The sequence below is a fragment of the Salvelinus namaycush genome, chromosome 27 (genome assembly GCF_016432855.1).
Source record: "Salvelinus namaycush isolate Seneca chromosome 27, SaNama_1.0, whole genome shotgun sequence".
In the NCBI taxonomy this organism is placed as follows: domain Eukaryota; kingdom Metazoa; phylum Chordata; class Actinopteri; order Salmoniformes; family Salmonidae; genus Salvelinus; species Salvelinus namaycush.
The window spans coordinates 15,305,281-15,324,867 of NC_052333.1; the positions used below are offsets into that span (position 1 = coordinate 15,305,281).

At 42.1% G+C, this 19,587-nt stretch overlaps 1 protein-coding gene across 1 annotated transcript in view; it reads left to right on the forward strand.

Moving 5' to 3' along the window:
- Window positions 1–5,429: 5,429 nt before the first annotated feature.
- LOC120022147 (serine/threonine-protein phosphatase 6 regulatory ankyrin repeat subunit A-like) overlaps window positions 5,430–19,587 on the forward strand; it is a 47,757-nt gene continuing 33,599 nt past the window's right edge. Inside the window, exon 1 of the mRNA XM_038966004.1 lies at window positions 5,430–5,593. Within this exon, the coding sequence (XP_038821932.1) occupies window positions 5,570–5,593 (24 nt within the window). The 5' untranslated portion in view covers window positions 5,430–5,569. The remainder of the gene's footprint in view (window positions 5,594–19,587) is intronic.

Consider the following 19,587-nt stretch of genomic DNA (forward strand, 5'->3'; position numbering starts at 1 on the left):
TGTTATTTTGTGTTCTTTTTACACAATGTGACATCATCCATGCCTGCCATAATCCTTTCGGACACAAGGAGGCAGGGTTTGGCCTAAAGGCCATTTCCCCTTTTTAATGCACCGGTCAGTAGCCATGACAACCAAAGCCCTAGCTGTTTTTGTGTCTGTGTGTCGACAGGCATGATAGAGACAGCTCTAGTCTACTCACTGTGCTTCCTATTGTTAATCATGTGAAAGAAGAAGAAACCAGAATGCACAGCTCACCTGATCTCTCTAGAGCTGAGACCTGGGTAGATATGAAATGGCTCTCCATTCTAGTGCACTGCTTTTGGACAGACGGAGCCTAATAGTAGTCCACTTTTATATTAGGAATATGGTGCCATTTTGGACGGAGCCAGAATGAAATGAAACAGGCCAGACTGTGTGAATGTTGCCGTCTGTAGAGGTGACTGTCTGTCGGGTGTCTACGCATACACAGGTATGCCTATTAGAATGTACTCTGTGGGTCCTGTCTGTCTGTGTTAGGTCTTTTAGAGGTTTGTGTGTGTTTCTGTGTATTTGAGTGTGTAGCATGAAGATTGCAGCCCTCCCCAGTCAGACGCTGTGCCAGTGTGAGCTTTAGTGAAGCAGCCTTAATACAGACCAAGAGACCATGCTATAGTAACACTCTCTCTCACACACACACACACACACATGCAGCACTACGTTACAAAGAGAAAACCCACTGATATCCCTACTTAACCACACTTTTATTGTCATTAATTTTGTGCAATATTTTTATTTTAATGCATGTGTATTTGAATAACTGTATAAAATGTAAACTAAAATGTTTTGAAAAATTGTAGATAAGGTGAAAGAATTGTCCCCCTTCCCCAAAGAAAAAAAGTATTCTAACCCCAACAACCTACATTCCGATGTTAAAAAAAAGAAGTATTTAGACTTGTTTTATAAGTCTGTGTTTTTTGGGGGTTTTCTCACTCCTGATGAATCTGTGGTTTCCGTGCTGATGTGTCAGTAGCAGGAAAGAGGAGTGATCAGCCAGTCGAGCTAAAGCCTCTGGATGGAAAGCTAGCTCATTGGTCTAGCAATATAGGGGAGGGGCTTATTATCCATTTGAGCCTGTTTGGAGCGCAAACAAAAATTACCTCCTGTTATATGAACCAATGACAGGAGAGACTTTGTCATCTGACCAATCGAATTGCAGGAATACTGTGTTCCTGTGAATCAATAGAATCACTGCTGAAGAGCACTTACTACCGGAGTTCTTCCATTGGCCGAACAGAGCTCCATTCCACTGCTGCCATTGGATGGAACTGTCCCTCGTCTGCTGTGATTGGCTGGCAATGAGCAGCTCTTGACTGTGATTGACAGCGTGAGGACATTAACTCTGAGCTGTGACACCTTTTTTAAAGGGAGGTGGATATTTGTCCCCGGACTGGAGAGTTGACCAGGGGAACCCATAGGACTTCACCTTAAAAGCCTCCACACTTTCCTTCCGTTCAAGATGGCTTGGCTGTTGATGTTTTTTAATCCCTTGGGGACAGGTTTTCATAGCGTTTACCCCACATCAACATGATTCTGTGTTGTATAAATCATGAAATTAATGGGAACAGAATCTAATGGGTGAACACAATGAGACAACACAGCCTCGTAGATTTTGATGAAACGTTGCTGTGAAAAACTGGGATCTCCTAGTACATTATGAATCTATGATAATGAACCGTGTGCATATCTGTGTACAGTACGTGTCTATAGTGTGCCTAAATGTCTGTCAACTCTATTTTCATATTTTTCTTTAACAAAAGATAAAGATCAAACAGAATGTCATGGTCATTTTAGACTGAAAAGAACTCAAGACTCTAGAACCAGAGAAATCTAAAGATTTTAGAGCCAGGGGTGGGTTCTAGACTCTAGAACCAGGGGTGGCCATCCCTTTTCCTGGAGAACTACTGGCTTTTGCTTCAACCCTACTCTGTTCTAATACACCCAATTTAGCCAATCAAGGTCTCGATGAGGAGCAGCTGAACCAGGTGTGTTAGAGCAGGGCTGGAGCAAAATCCTGCACAGGAGGGTAGCTCTCCAAGAGCAGAGTTGGAGACCCCTACTCTGTGGTGTTTTTTGCATCATGCTTATCAAACTATTCCTTTGGAGACGCTGAACTCCGATCAGTATAACACTAATAATAAAATGGTAACTAACTGACCACTGTGTGATGTGTGGCACGTGTTGCTCTTCAGTGATCTCTCTCTCCTTCAGAGTCCCTTGCATCCTCCCACTCTGTCTCCCTTTTCTCCCTCACTCTTTTCCTCTCTGCAACCACACACTCCAGCTAGAGTTAGCAGGAGCTGCTGTTAGCAGCTTAACACGGTTTAGGAGATGTAGATTTGTAAAAACATTCACACTCACCAGCTTAGCAGCAGTCTAGCCTAAGATGGCTGCAGGGCTTAGAGTAGCTGTAGGGCATCTCTCACTTACACACAACACAAATGATGCGTTCAAAACAACTGGGAACTTAAGGGGGGGAAATTGTTCCTACTAGGAAAAATAGTTTTGAACGGTCATCCAACTCGGAATTCTAATTCGAAAACTCAGGCATCTTTCTGGAGCTCCGACCTGAAGATCACTGACATCATGATTTGACCTTGTTTTTTTCCAGAGTTCCCAGTTGTCTTGAAAGCACCAAAATACACTCCCCTTGGCAGCTGATTTGTAGCCAGTGCTATGTCATGATTTCTGTCGCTGCAAGGTGGCATCCTTGCATCTTCAGTGGCCAGTACTGTATTAATCTGTCTGGTCTATAGACTTTAATCTGATAGCTCCTGGGTATCTCATATCTGAGCCACATTATTCACTGATATACATTTGATAAGGAATGTCCCCAGGTCGGGGAGACTCTTTAGGCAAAAGGTCAGAGGTAGCCTATCCAGTGACACAAGCTATTAATAACAGTAATTATAGGGACAGACTGCATGTCAATCAACCACCCTGAGCAGGGCCAGTTCCAGGCATAAGTGACATGAGGTCACTTAGGGCCCCCAGACACTAGGGAACTCAGTCGGGCCTCAAACTTACTATTGAGAGTCATTCTCACTCAGATACTATATTAACATGGCATAAGTCATTACATTTGTAGAATTGCAGGAAATTAGCTGTAAAGTTGCAATGTGTAACTTTTTGGGTGAACCTGACCAAATTCACATAGAAATAAATGTGTTATAGATCTGTCATTCACATTGAAAACAAGTCTAAGTAGTGGTAGATATGTTTTATGTGTGCTATTTTTGTTTATACATCTTTTACTTTTGGTTTTCTACACCAGCTTCAAACAGCTGAAAATACAATATGTTTGGTTCTGGAAAATATATTTCACAGCAGTTCGGATGGTACAATGATTCTCTACACTATACTTGCTTGTTTTGTCACATAAACTGAAATTAGACGAACTATTCGAATTTTAGCAACCAGGAAATGGGACAGCAATTTCTGCATAGTGCATCTTTAAAACTGCAAACATGCAAAATGGGTAGAATTGCAGGAAATGTGTTATAAAATTACGTTTTTTCTCCGCTCCATGACAAAATGTGTAGAATCGCAGACAACATGCTTTAAAACTGCAACAGAATTGCAGGTAATGTACTTGACACAAATCTCCACTGTCAAGAGGGTGGCCACTAAAATGTTTAGCTGAGAGGTGGGGGGGGGGCACCAAATCTCGCTTATGGCCCCCAGAAGGCTATAACTGGCCCTGACCACGAGACTGTATCTACTTTACTGATGCATTATGCAGTACCAGTCAAAAGTTTGGACACCTACTTATTCAAGGGTTTTTCTTTATTTGTACTATTTTCTACATTGTGGAATAATACTGTAAACATCAAAACTATGAAATAACAAATATGGAATCATGTGGTAACTAAAAAAGTGTTAAACAAATCAAAATATAGCCACCCTTTGACTTGATGACAGCTTTGCACACTCTTGGCATTCTCTCAACCAGCTTCATGAGGTAGTTTTGTTTTGCCGCAGAGCACCAGTCTATGGCCCGTGACATGAACCGTCAAAAGCGGTGAGGGAGGAGCGCCCTTCTCAAATCGAGCAAGAATCTGTGCTGCTTGGAAGTGTTCAACAAGGCAGCATAGTGCAAGGTCTAGAAATATACATCTCTTCTCCATAAAATATATGTTTGAATTTTCAAACTAGTTTTCATTGGGAAGTATAGTAATATTGTATTGTATCAAAAGCAATATCACTTTTACATGTGAAAACACATAATCATACTCATTACTCCACACGTACTTAGTTACGTCACTTTTGTTTTGAGCCGACTTTGTTTACCTGGGCACCCAGCTTAATCGAATCCCCTCAGTGTTTGACAGGTTGTAGGGATTTTATTTCACAAGATCGCCTCAAAAGTAGTTATTAGAATTGTTCTGTAGATTTACTAGCTACAGTTGACGTTTACAGTTGAACTAATCTATTTCATAATGATTAATAGTGGGAGTTTTCAATCAATTGTCAAATCTGAGAGATGCACATACAGTAGACCTCTGACCACCGGCGCAACTTTGGTTTTACAAGTGGGGGCAAATAACTATATATATATATTAGTTTTTTTTTCTCCAGTTGTTTTACACTCTTAACATCCGCCCCCTCGGAGAGGTCCGCATGGTCCTAAAGCACACCATTGCCCAGTTTGTATCCCATTCCAATGATAAACCTGGGGGGGACAAAAATGCAATTTCATAATGTGGGGGACATGTCGTCCCCGTTCCCATCCCCAGTGAAAGTTGCTCCCGCAGGCCTATCTATCCCACATTTTTATTCTAGGTCCGTTATGTGAAATATTTTCTAAGTGGATTTTCTCAATGAAACACGGAAGGAGTTATATTACGCTGGCTGGGGCTGGCCTGGGCTGAACCGGGAAATTGCCCGTCACCATCGGCGAAAGCAGGGAGGAATGCCCTTCTCAAAATCTGTCTTGGTCATGTTGCCAACAAGGCATCATTGTGCATTGTCCAGAAACATACAACATCTCTTTTCCATTAAATAAATGTTTGAATTTTCAAACTAGTTTTCCTTGGGAAGGCAGATAAAGCATTTTTGTCAAAACCAATCACATTTGCATGTGAAAACACAGAATCCTACTCATCACTCCACATGCTTTTTTGCGTCACTGTAGTTTTGAGTCGACATCGAAGTCGGCCAGAGCGGGGCACCCTGTTCACGCCCTGGAGGCAGGCAGGCAGCCCTGTTCCAAAACGAATGCATTCACTTATCACCCGCTTTAAACTCCACACACTGGGTAACCCGGGACAGATAAACGAATCCCTCATTCGCAAAGCTCATCTGCAGCTGGCTAACCAGCATCGTTATTGCTGCTGGGTGGAACGTGCCTCTAGCCAATCAATAGTCTTCTTACTAGCGGCTGTTATGTTGTTGGGTTTGTTTGGTTTCTTGCGTGCCTGTCTTTGGAAGGAGAGAGCGTGATGCAAACGGGACTATAACGGGCCATAACCCTCAACAGACGGTTAGCTAGACACGCCGGTAAAACTAAGACATCGGCGAACCAAGAAAAACGATGGTTTTAAAGATTCGAGACCAGGTAGGTTGTGGGCTAATTAGCAACTATCCTAGTTAACGTTACTGAAAGAAACCGCTTGTCGTTTAGCTAAATTAGCCTACATTTGGGTCGTTTGCATAAAGTAATAACGACTCGAAACCCTTATAATTAGCTAGCTAGCTATATATTTAGCCGAAGTTAAAGCCTGGTAGATATGTAAGTTATATTGCTTTAGCCAACTTATTTTTGCCAGAAAATTACTTTGTTAATTAAAGCATAGCTACATGGAAAGTCACCTGGCGCCATGACAGATAACTCTCAGCTGGTCAGCAACAGGTGTAAAGTCCAAAAGGGGTGTTTGCACGTGAGTGTATCCAAAGGTTGACACTCTACAAGTTGTTTAGTGTACTGCCCACTCACAAGAGCATGCACCCTCTGTCTGCCAATATCCTTCCAATATACACACACTTGCCTTAACACTCCCTGTATGTTATAGTAGGCTAGTCTATTCTCCAGTTCCTAGGGTGTTTTGATTCTTCTGAAATGTGTTTTTAGGAATACACACACCAGTGTCAATTTTAGCATGTAAATCTTGGTGGGGCAAACTCAACAACAACAAAAAATATCGATGCATGCCAGCAAAGCCACAACACTAACGGTGACAAACGGCGTCCACAAACTGTTCGTTAAGGCTTATTTACTGCCTTATATATAAAAAAAAAACAGCTGATTTAGCAGACTTCAAATCACATTTTATTGGTCACAAACACATGGTTAGCAGATGTTTTTGCGAGTGTAGCGAAATGCTTCTGCTTCTAGATCTGACAGCAGCAGTATCTAACAGGTAATATCTAACAAATTTCACAACAAAACCTAATACACACACTCTAGTAAAGGAATGGGATAAGAATATATAAAATATATGGATGAGCAGTGACAGAGCGGCTTAGATGGTATAGAATAGATCATGTAGGTTACAGTATATACATATCTCGCATTACTTATCTCATATGTAAACACTCTTAAAGTGGTATTATTAAAGTGCCTAGTGTTCCATTTATTAAAGTGGCCAATGATATCAAGTCTGTAGGTGGGCAGCTGCCTCTCTGTGCTAGTGATGGCTGTTTAACAATCTGATGGCCTTGAGAGAGAAGCTGTTTTTCAATCTCTGTCCCAGCTTTGATGCACCTGTACTGACCTCGCCTTCTGGATGGAAGCAGGGTGAACAGGCAGTAGTTCGGGTGGATATTGTCCTTGATGATATTTTTTGCCATCCCATGACATCGGGTGTTGTAGGTGTCCTGGAGGGCAGGTAGTTTGCTCCCAGTTATGTGTTGTGCAGACCTCACTACCCTCTGGAGAGTACTGCGGTTGTGGGTGGTGCAGTTGCCGTACCAGGCGGTGATACAGCCCTACAGGATGCTCTCGATTGTGCACCTGTAAAAGTTAGAGGGTTTTTGGTGACAAGCCACGTTTATTTTCAGCCTCCTGAGGTTGAAGAGGCACTGTTGCGCCTTTCACCACACTGTCTGTGTGCATGGACCATTTCAGTTTGTCGGTGATATGTACACCGAGGAACTTTCCAGCTTCTCCACTGCTGTCCCGTCGATGTGGATAGACTTGCTTAAACAAATGTGGTTTCTACTGACTATGGCATAAGTGGACAACGAGCACATACGAGGCAATTTGTCATTTTGATTATAAACTGGGTGGTTCACGCCCTGAATGCTGATTGACTGAAAGCTGTGGTATATCAGACCGAATACCACTGATATGACAAAACATTTATTTATACTGCTGTAATTGCGTTGGTAACCAGTTTATAATAGCAATAAGGCTCCTTGGGGGTTTGTTGTATATGGCCAATATACCATGACTAAGGGCTGTATCCAGGCACTCCATGTTGCGTCATGCTTAAGAACAGCCCTTAGACATGGTATATTACCCATATACCCACACCCCCTCGGGCCTTATTGCTTAATTAAGACATTAATGAGCTAGTACGGATGTAGTCAATATAACTATTTGTTCAGCACTTTTGAAATGTACAGCGACAGAATTCAGAACATGGGCCGTTCTTACAGTATTCTCCCTGTACATCAAGTCACAACCATAGGATAAATAAATGGGGCATATAAACAGACAATGAAAGCTCTTATTCAATGATTACATTTCTCTAAAACAGGCTATAGGCTACATGTGCACCACCAAGTTAGAACAGTAGGCTAAATTGTGAGGGGGGAAAGGGAACAAATTATTAGGGTGAGGCACATGGGCTACGAACAGCTTACTACAAAACATACACAGCATATTACATAATTTTTGCAGCAGCATACAAGACATTTTTGGACTCACCTTGATGTACTGGATTCTTTTCAACAGGAAGGTGGCGCGGTGGTCCTTTGTGTGCAAATTTGGTCATCAAACTTTGTCATCAAAGTCTGGCATTCTCTGGATTTATGGTGCTTTCGAGACAACTGGGAACTCTGGGAAATAAACAAGGTTGAATCATGACGTCGGTGATCTTCAGGTCGGAGCTTTTGAAAGAGGCCTGAGTTCCCAACTTGGAATACCGAGTTGGATGACTGTTTTTTTCCCCCCCCCCAGAGTTCCCAATTGTCTTGAACTCACTGAAGTCTGAGATTTCCCAGTTCTGAGTTTCCAGTTGTTTTGAATGCGGCAGAAGTCATGCTGGATTGACAGCATGGCCAATGTTGAATGTTTATCCTTTTAAGCTTGGAAAAGAGACCCTTAAACCCAGACGTGGACCACACACCCACTCCACTGAATAGCAGACTAGGGATTGCTTGCAGTTAGCCACTGATTCCTTCCAAACCACTCATTGTTGAATTTGCCATTTCGTACTGATACGTTTTATCTATAATTTCTCTTCATAAAATGATTTGCCATTAGATTGTCGACTTGTTTCATGATGATGACTGCTAGCTTGGTAGCTAAGATTTTGAAAATATGATGTTGACATGATCAGTCCAATCAAAGCTACGATAGATATAACGTGATTTCATGTCATTTTATCTGTGCCCAATGACCTTGAGCCTTCTTGGATGGGCACTTCTAATATAACTCTATGGCAGCACCCAAGGGGCTTGAATTTTCTAGCTCTACCTGTAAATTTTGCAGTGACGTAATGTCCCCATGACTGACAGAACACTGAGCCAATCACGGCGCAACTAGAGAACATTACCAATCCCCTGACTCAAATGTACAGTAAATGTAAACATTCAGGAATGAACAGTAAACTCACAAAAGTTTCAAAAGAAAATTAACATTACAAATGTGACCGACCGGCTCGATTCGGTCTTATGTAGCAAAATTTGAAATTGTGTTTTTTACATTGAACAAAAGTTGAGACTCTAGAACATGGTATATCATACACTACAGTTGAGGAACAATGGGAAAGTAATTATGCTTTGAAAGTTGATAAACTTGTAAACCCACTTTTGAGAAAATGGCCCTGGAATGTTTTGGTACACCTACTGGAGAGCTCTTTGTCTACATCCATTCAGCATCGTTCACACCCTGTTAAGCCTTAGCCCCACCCATCTCTTTAAGGATTCACGTGAGGCCATGTGCTAAACAGAGCGAGTACTGTAGTGTACTAAACAACCAAATATTTCAAGACTAAAGGCAGTTGTTGCAGTGATATCATGAACACTCACAACCATGGATGAACGATTCTCCCTCTCTGTCACGGGTACCATGGTTTCCCTTAGTTTGAAGATGTATAAAACACCCGTCTCCAGATTACAACATCCTTCTAGTGTGTTCCATTTTCGAAGCCCTCTGCATATTTGCAATCTAATGCCAGAATTTTTTCCATCTCCTTAGCTATCATACTCTGCTTCGGGTCTTCTTGGGTATGACGCTACAAGCTTGGCACGTGCAATTGGGGATTTTCTCTCATTCTTCTTTGCAGATCCTCTCACGCTCTGTCAGGTTGGATGGGGAGCATCGCTGCACAGCTATTTTCAGGTCTCTCCAGAGATGTTCGATCAGGTTTAAGTCCAGGCTCTGGCTGGGCCACTCAAGGACATTGAGACTTGTCCCGAAGCCACTGCTGTGTTGTCTTGGCTGTGTGCTTAGGGTCGTTGTCCTGTTGGAAGGTGAACCTTTGCCCCAGTCTGAGGTCCTGAGCTCTCTGGAGCAGGTTTTCATCAAGGATCTCTCTGTACTTTACTCTGTTGATCTCTCCCTCGATCCTGACTAGTCTCCCAGTCCCTGCCGCTGAAAAATATCCCCACAGCATGATGCTGCCACCACCACGCTTCACCGTAGGGATGGTGCCAGGTTACTCTAGATGTGCGTGCCTTTCCAAGTACAGACAGGATCTGTGCCTTTCCAAATCATGTCCAATAAATGTAATTTACCACAGGTTGACTCCCAAGTTGTAGAAACAGCTCAAGAAATAATGTTAATAATTGTTATTATTTTTAATACATTTGCAAAAATGTGTAACCTGTATTTGCTTTCTTATTATGGGGTGTTGATTGCTGATGATTTTTTTTATTTAATCAATTTTAGAATAAGGCTGTAACCTAAAAAAAAAATGGAAAAAGTCAATGAGTCTGAATACTTTCCGAAGGCGCAGAGGATTTTCCCAAGGTTGCTGTTGATGCATATCCCCCGGTTGTTATTGGGGTCAAATTTGTCTCCACTTTTGCGGATCGAGGTGATCAGTCCTTGGTTCCAAATATTGGGGAAGATGCCAGAGCTGAGGATGATGTTATTGAGTTTAAGTATAGGCAATTGGAATTTGTGGTCTATATATTATGTAATTTCATTTAGGATACCATCAACCCCACAGGCCTTTTTGGTTTGGAGGGTTTGTATTTTTTTTCTGTAGTTCATTCAGTGTAGTTGGAGAATCCAGTGGGCTCTGGTAGTCTTTAATAGCTAATTCTAAGTTTTGTAAATTATCATGTATATGTTTTTGTTCTTTGTTATAGAGCCAAAAATATTTGAGAAGTGATTTATCCATACATCTCCATTTTGTTTGTTTAGTGTGTTCCAATAACATTGAGCCGATTTCTGACATGCTGTTCCTTATTTTTTTCATATTGTATTTCTGTACTGTTTGTGTTGCATTCTTAGTGCCTTCAGAAAGTATTCATACCACTTGACTTATTCCACATTTTGTGTCATAGCCTGAATTCAAATTTGATGAAGTAGATTTGTGTCACCCATATACACACACTACATATTGACAAAGTGAAAACATGTTTTTAGAAATGTATTCACACCCCTTTGCTATGACACTCCTCACTCCAAATTGAGCTCAGGTACATCCAATTATTTTTGTTATCATCCTTGATGTCACTACAATTTGATTGGAGTCCACCTGTGGCCAATTCAGTTGTTTGGACATGATTTAGGTCCCACAGTTGGCAGTGCATGTCAGCAGAAACTATACCATGAAGTCCAAGGAACTGTCTGTATATTTCTGAGATAGAATTGTGATGAGGCATATATCTGGGGAAGGGTATAAAACTATTTCTAGAGTGGAACTACCCAGACTCTGCCTAAAGCTTTCTCGTCCGAACAAACTGAGCAACCGGGCAAGAAGGACCTTAGTCAAGTTGATGACCAAGAACCCAATGACCACTCTGACAGAAATACAGAGATCCTTGGCTGAGATGGGAGAACCTGTCAGAAGGACAACAGTCTCTACAGCACTTCACCAATCTGGGCTTTATGTGAGTGGCCAGATGGAATCCAGTGCTGAGAAAAAGGCACATGACATCACGCCTGGAGTTTGCAACAAAAAAAGGCATGTGAAAGACTGATGATAAAGCATAAGATTCTATGGTTTGATGAGACTAAAATGTAACTCTTTGGCCTGAATAGAAAACACTGTCTGGGGAGAACCAGGCACAGCTCATCACCCGTCTAACACCATCCCTACTGTGAAGTATGGTGGTGGCAGCATCATGCTATGGTGATTCTTTTCAGCGGCAGGGACTGGGAGACTGGTAAGGATAGACGGAACAATGAATGGATCCTAATATAGACAAATCCTTGATTAGAACCTGCTTCAGAGTGCAAACAACCAAGGAGACTGGAATGTAAATCTTTGCCCAAGGTCAATGACCCCAAACATACACCCAAAGCAATACTGTGAATTGGACAAGGATGTGAAAGTTCTTGAGTGGCCCAGCAAAAGCCCAGACTTAAATCCCTTTGAAAATCTGTGGAAAGACTTGAAAATTGCTGTTTACCGCCGCTCTCCATCTAACTTAACCCCCCTAGATTTGATGTCCGCGCCCCTGCGGAAATTGAGTTAGCATAATCAGAAAATCCCTATTAAAATATATTAGTTTAAGCTAGAGATCTGATGCGCCTCAATCCGCAGATGTCGCACTTCCGCATCTACGGTAAAAAGTGTCAGAGCTAGAACAGTGTTTGTCAGACCATGAGACATCCCGAAAATCGTTCTTCTCGCAAAATCGTCTGTAGCGTCTGAACGGTTTGGCCTACAAACTACACTGAACAAAAATACAAACACTATGTAAAGTGTTGGTCCCATGTTTCATGAGCTGAAATAAGATCCCAGAAATTTTGCGTATGCACAAAAAGCATATTTCTCTCAAAAGCACAAATTTGTATTTCATCCCTGTTAGTGAGCATTTCTCCTTTGCCAAAATAATCCATCCACCTGACAGGTATGGCATATGAAGAAGCTGATTAAACAGCATGTGCACATTGTGCTGAGGACAATAAAAGGCCACTCTAAAAAGTGCAGTTTTGTCACACAACGCAATGCCACAGATGTCTCAAGTTTTGAGGGATTGTGCAATTAGCATGATGATTACAGCAATGTCCAACAGACATTGCCGCCTCCAACATAAAGTTGCCAGTATGTTCAACCGGCCTCGTGTATGGCGTTGTGTGGGAGAGCGGTTTGCTGACATTGTGTCAACGTTGTGAACAGAGTGCCCGACAGGGGGGGCGGTGGGGTTATGGTATGGGCAGGCATAAACTATGGACAACTAACACAATTGCATTTTATCGATGGCAATTTGAATGGACAGATACCGTGACGAGATCCTGAGGCCCATTGTCGTGCCATTGATCCGCACAGCAACATGTCTCAAGGATATGTACTCAATTCATGGAAGCTGAAAATGTCCCAATTATTCCATGGCCTGCATACTCACCTGACATGTCACCCATTGAGCATGTTTGGGATGCTTTGGATCGACGTGTACGACTGCGTGTTCCAGTTCCCGCCAACTTCGTACAGCCGTTGAAGAGGAGTGGGACAACATTCCACAGGCCACAAACAGCCTGAGCAACTCTATTCCGAAGGAGTTGTATCGCACTGCATGACGCAAATGGAGGTCACACCAGGACCTTTAAAAAATTGTTTTTTTAAAGGGAACTGTGACCAACAGTTGCATATATGTATTCCCAGTCTTGTGAAATCCATAGATTAGGGCCTAATGCATTTTAAATTGACTGATTTCCTTATATGAATCATTGAAATTGTTGCATGTTGCGTTTATATTTTTGTTCGGTATATTATGACTCCTCTATGGAAAGATGAGACTCTCACAAACACAATGGTGGTCTCCGTTTTGCTCCAAGACCCCCCCCCCCCCCCCCCCCACAAGCCTCTTGGGACTTGTCTGAATTTGGTACAGCAGATCTGCCAACTTTTGTCTGTAGCGTCCGACCAGTTTGGGGTACACACTAATATGACCCCTCTCTCATGAACACGCACATGTTTTGCTCTAGGATGCTCACAAGACTCATCTGAAGGTCCCCAGGTACCAGTTGAATTTTTTTTTTATGGAAGTACAGTGAATGTATTGAGACTCTTTAGCGCCAAAAAATAAAGGGTTAAATACTTGTCAAAAAGAGAATTTTAAAAAAAGAATCCTGATCTTTCTTAGTGCATTTGGAAAGTATTCAGACCCTTTCCCTTTTTCCACATTTGGTTACGTTACAGCCTTATTCTGAAATTGATTAAATGTATATTGACAAGGACAAATCTATGTACAATTCTCCATAATGACAAAGCAAAAACAGGTTTTGGGATTTTTTTTCATAAAAAAAAAAAAGGATTATATATAATAAAGTATTTAGATTCTTTGCTATGAGACTCGAAATTGAGCTAATTTGCATCCTGTTTCCATTGATCGTCCTTGAGATGTTTCTACAACTTGATTGGAGTCCACCTGTGGTAAATTCAGTTGATTGGACATGATTTGGAAAGGCGCGCACACACGTCTATATATAAGGTCCCACAGTTGACAGTGCATGTCACAGCAGAAACCAAGCCATGAGGTCGAAGGAATTATACGTAGAGCTCCAAGACCTGATTGTGCCGAGGCATAGATCTGGGGAAGGGTACCAAAAAATGTCTGCATTATTGAAGGTCCCCAAGATCACCATCATTCTTAAATGGAAGAAGTTTGGAACCACCAAGACTCTTCCTAGACCTGGCCGCCTGGCCAAATTGAGCAATCGGGGGAGAAGGGCCTTGGTCAGGGAGTGGACCAAGAACCCAATGGTCACTCTGACAGAGCTCTAGAGTTCCTCTGTGGAGATGCGAGAACCTTCCAGAAGGACAACCATCTCTGCAGCACTCCACCAATAAGGCCTTTATGGTAGAGTAGCCAGACGGAAGACACTCTTTAGTAAAAGGCATGTGACAGCCCGCTTGGAGTTTGCTAAAGGCCTCTCAGACCATGAGAAACAAGATTCTCTGGTCTGATGAAACCAAAATTGAACTCTTTGGCCTGAATTCCAAGCGTCACTTCTGGAGGACACCTGGCACCATCCCTACGGTGAAGCGTGGGGGTGGCAGCATCAAGCGCTGGGGATGTTTTTCAGCAGCAGAGACTGGGAGACTAGTCAGGATCAAGGGAAAGATGAACAGAGTGATCCTTGATGAGAACCTGCTCCAGAGCCCTCAGGACCTCAGACTGGGGCGAAGGTTCACCTTTCTAACAGGACAACGACCCTAAGCACACAGCCAAGACACGGCAGGAGTGACTTCAGGACAAGTCTCTGAATGTCCTTGATTGGACCAGCCAGAGCCCGGACTTGAACATGATCGAACATCTCTGGAGGGACCTGAAAATAGCTGTGCAGCAACGCTCCCCATTTAACCTGACAGAGCTTGAGAGGATCTGCAGAGAAGAATGGGAGAAACTCCCGAAATACAGATGTGCCAAGCTTGTAGCGTCATACCCAAGAAGACTCAAGGCTGTAATTGCTGCCAAAGGTGCTTCAACAAAGTACTGAGTAAAGGGTCTTAATACTTAATGTAAATGGTATATTTCAGTTTTATGTTTTTAATACGTTTGCACACAAAAAATAACCTGTTTTTGGTTATTCATTGTGGGGGGGAACAATGTATTACATTTTAGAATAAGGCTGTAACAACAAAATGTGTAAAGTCAAGGATTCTGAATGCTTTCCGAATTTCATATAGGACGGACTTGAGAACAAACTTCCTTTTTAGATAGTCCCCAAGAAAGTATCTGTTATTCAATGCGTTTGTATGGGCTAATAGCAGTAAGGCGAAATACACATTTTCATCAAATAATATAAAATATATATATATTTTGATACTTCAAGGGGTCTTAAAATTCTACATCAAATAGTAAAATTATCCTTGGTATGACCTTCTTAAAACAATTCCATATAGCTTAGTAGAACCCTTCCCCTGGCTTAGACAGGGTTTAGACTGTTTAGTGCCAAAAATAAGGGGATATATATATACACAGTGGGGCAAAAAAGTATTTAGTCAGCCACCAATTGTGCAAGTTCTCCCACTTAAAAAGATGAGAGAGGCCTGTAATTTTCATCATAGGTACACTTCAACTATGACAGACAAAATGAGAAAAGAAATCCAGAAAATCACATTGTAGGATTTTTAATGAATTTATTTGCAAATTATGGTGGAAAATAAGTATTTGGTCAATAACAAAAGTTTATCTCAATACTTTGTTATATACCCTTTGTTGGCAATGACAGAGGTCAAACGTTTTCTGTAAGTCTTCACAAGGTTTTCACACACTGTTGCTGGTATTTTGGCCCATTCCTCCATGCAGATCTCCTCTAGAGCAGTGATGTTTTGGGGCTGTTGCTGGGCAACACGGACTTTCAACTCCCTCCAAAGATTTTCTATGGGGTTGAGATCTGGAGACTGGCTAGGCCACTCCAGGACCTTGAAATGCTTCTTACGAAGCCACTCCTTCGTTGCCCGGGCGGTGTGTTTGGGATCATAGTCATGCTGAAAGACCCAAGCCACGTTTCATCTTCAATGCCCTTGCTGATGGAAGGAGGTTTTCACTCAATCTCACGATACATGGCCCCATTCATTCTTTCCTTTACACGGATCAGTCGTCCTGGTCCCTTTGCAGAAAAACAGCCCCAAAGCATGATGTTTCCACCCCCATGCTTCACAGTAGGTATGGTGTTCTTTGGACGCAACTCAGCATTCTTTGTCCTCCAAACACGACGAGTTGAGTTTTTACCAAAAAGTTCTATTTTGGTTTCATCTGACCATATGACATTCTCCCAATCTTCTTCTGGATCATCCAAATGCTCTCTAGCAAACTTCAGACGGGCCTGGACATGTACTGGCTTAAGCAGGGGGACACGTCTGGCACTGCAGGATTTGAGTCCCTGGCGGCGTAGTGTGTTACTGATGGTAGGCTTTGTTACTTTGGTCCCAGCTCTCTGCAGGTCATTCACTAGGTCCACTAGGTTTCTTCAAACCAAGCTGCTTACCTATTGCAGATTCAGTCTTCCCAGCCTGGTGCAGGTCTACAATTTTGTTTCTGGTGTCCTTTGACAGCTCTTTGGTCTTGGCCATAGTGGAGTTTGGAGTGTGACTGTTTGAGGTTGTGGACAGGTGTCTTTTATACTGATAACAAGTTCAAACAGGTGCCATTAATACAGGTAACGAGTGGAGGACAGAGGAGCCTCTTAAAGAAGAAGTTACAGGTCTGTGAGAGCCAGAAATCTTGCTTGTTTGTAGGTGACCAAATACTTATTTTCCACCATAATTTGCAAATAAATTCATTAAAAATCCTACAATGTGATTTTCTGGATTTTATTTTGTCTGTCATAGTTGAAGTGTACCTATGATGAAAATTACAGGCCTCTCTCATCTTTTTAAGTGGGAGAACTTGCACAATTGGTGGCTGACTAAATACTTTTTTGCCCCACTGTGTATGACATACACACACAGTACCATTCAAAAGTTTGGACACACCTACTCATTCAAGGGTTTTTCTTTATTTTTACTATTTTCTGCATTGTAGACATAAAAAGTACGAAATAACACGTATGGAATCATGTAGTATCCAAAAAAAAAAAATATATATATATATCTAAATTAGCCACCCTTTGGCTTTATGACTGCTTTACACACTCTTGGCAATCTCTCAACCAGCTTCATGAAGTAGTCACCTGGAATGCTTTTACAACAGTCTTGAAGGAGTTCCTACATATGCTGATTACTTGTTGGCTCCTTTTCCTTCACTCTGTGGTCCAACTCATCCCGAACCCTCTCAATTGGGTTGAGGTCAGGTGATTGTGGAGGCCAGGTCATCTGATGCATCACTCCATCACTCTCCTTTTTGGTCAAATAGCCCTTACACAGCCTGGAGGTGTGTTGGGTCATTGTCCTATTGAAAAACAAATTATAGTCTCACTAAGCACAAATCAGATTGGATGGCGTGTCGCTGCAGAATGCTGTGGTAGCCATGCTGGTTAAGTGTGCCTTGAATTCTAAATAAATCACTGATAGTGTCACCAGCAAAGCACCACCACGCTTCCTCCTCCATGCTTCACGATGGGAACCACACATGTGGAGACCATCCGTTCACCTCCTCTGCGTCTCACAAAGACACTGCAGTTGGAACCAAAAATCTCCTCAAATTTGGACTCATCAGACCAAAGGACAAATTTCCACGGTCTATTGTCCATTGCTTGTGTTTCTTGGCCCAAGCAAGTCTCTTCTTCTTATTGGTGTCCTTTTTAGTTGTGGTTTCTTTACATCAATTCAACCTTGAAGGCCTGATTCACGCGGTCTCGTCTGAACAGTTGATCTTGAGGTGTCTGTTAATTGAACTCTGTTTAGCATTTATTTGGGCTGCAATTTCTGAGGCTGGTAACTCTATTAAACGTATCTTCTGCAGCAGAGGTAACTTGGTCTTCCTTTCCTGAGGCGGTCCTCATGAGAGCCAGTTTCATCATAGGGCTTGATGGTTTTTGCGACTGCACTTGAAGAAACTTTAAAAGTTCTTGAAATGTTCTGAATTGACTGACCATGTCTTAAGTAATGATGGACTGTTGTTTCTCTTTGCTTATTTGAGGTGTTCTTACCATAATATGGACCTGGTCTTTTACCAAGTAGGGCTGGCTTCTGTATACCACCCCTACCATGTCACAACACAACTGATTGGCTCAAATGCATTAAGAAGGAAAGAAATTCCACAAATTAACTTTTAACAAGGCACACCTGTTAATTGAAATGCATTCTGTGACTACCTCATGAATCTGGTTGAGAGAATGCCAAGAGTGTGCAAAGCTGTCATCAAGGCAAAGGGTGGCTACTTTTTAAGAATCTCACATATAAAATATATTTTATACTTTTTTTGGTTACTACATGATTCCATGTGTTATTTCATAGTGTTGATGTCTTCACTATTATTCTACAGTGTAGAACATAGTAGAAATAAATGAATAAACCCTGGAATGAGTAGGTGTATCAACTTTTGACTGGTACTGTATATATTTATTTCCTGAAAGTTTTTATACAGTATCTCTCTGATATAGGACAGACACTTCAGAACAAACTTCCTTTTTGATTTTTTTTGGTGGGGTCCTATCTGCTGTTCCATGTAGTGAATATTTTATTCAATGCATTTGTATGGGCTAGTAGCTGTAAGGCCACAAAAAAGTCAAGGGGTATGAATACTTTTGAAGGCACTGTAGATCATTGCCTCTCCTCTAGATGGCGTCTGGTAGCTCAACATCCTCCCCGTGTGTGTGTGTGTGTGTGTGTGTGTGTGTGTGTGTGTGTGTGTGTGTGTGTGTGTGTGTGTGTGTGTGTGTGTGTGTGTGTGTGTGTGTGTGTGTGTGTGTGTGTGTGTGTGTGTGTGTGTGTGTGTGTGTGTGAACAGATGACCTTTATTCCGAACACAGAGCAGGAACAATATGTCTAATAACTCATGGCCTTTCTGACTTCCCATCCATCCATATTCCAAAACATAAGTTTGTCAGTTTTCAAGCCTCGGAAGCGCAAACCCAAATTGTATTGATTAATGCAGGACTGTGTGTGGATGTGTTCACATGAGGCTGGAGCTGGTTGTCCCTATGTTACTGAATACCAATACTTACCCGTTGCCGTGGGTGTGTAGGCCTTGGGTGTGTTTGGGTACGTGTGAGCATCCATGTGTGAATGAGTCCTACATTACAAACACACAGATTACTGTGAGCAGGGTTAGAAAAAAGATCAGGGTAAGCATGCCTGTTCTCTCTCTCACACACATCTCTTTACCTAAGTGTTCACACCTCTTTGCTATGACAATCTAAATTGGGCTCCGGTGCATCCTATTTCTTTTGATCATCTGTGAGATGTTGCTATATGTCAGTACACCCTTATGGGACGATGTTTCCCAGAATAGACATGTTCTGTGGTTCTTCTAACTGGTGCTGTTTTTCTGCAAACGGCCCAAATCTGGTGCTGGTAGCCCCTCCGATGTCTATACCATAGAGACAGACTGGGGACACAGACTGGTCATATGATTTAGATCTGCTCTATTGCAAGTCTTCCAACACACACACACAAAGCAAAGTGGGAGAATGCATGCACACACACTGATTTAATGGGGTTTTGTGGCTAGGCTAGAATGCTCCTCTAGGCTCTCAGGCTCTGCCTCCCATATGAAAACAGTTACAACAGACACACACACACTGCTCTAGTTGTCTTGCCAGTTTGTTCCAGTTTTTATAATGAGGGAATAGGGGAAGCTCAGCCACCAATGCACCAA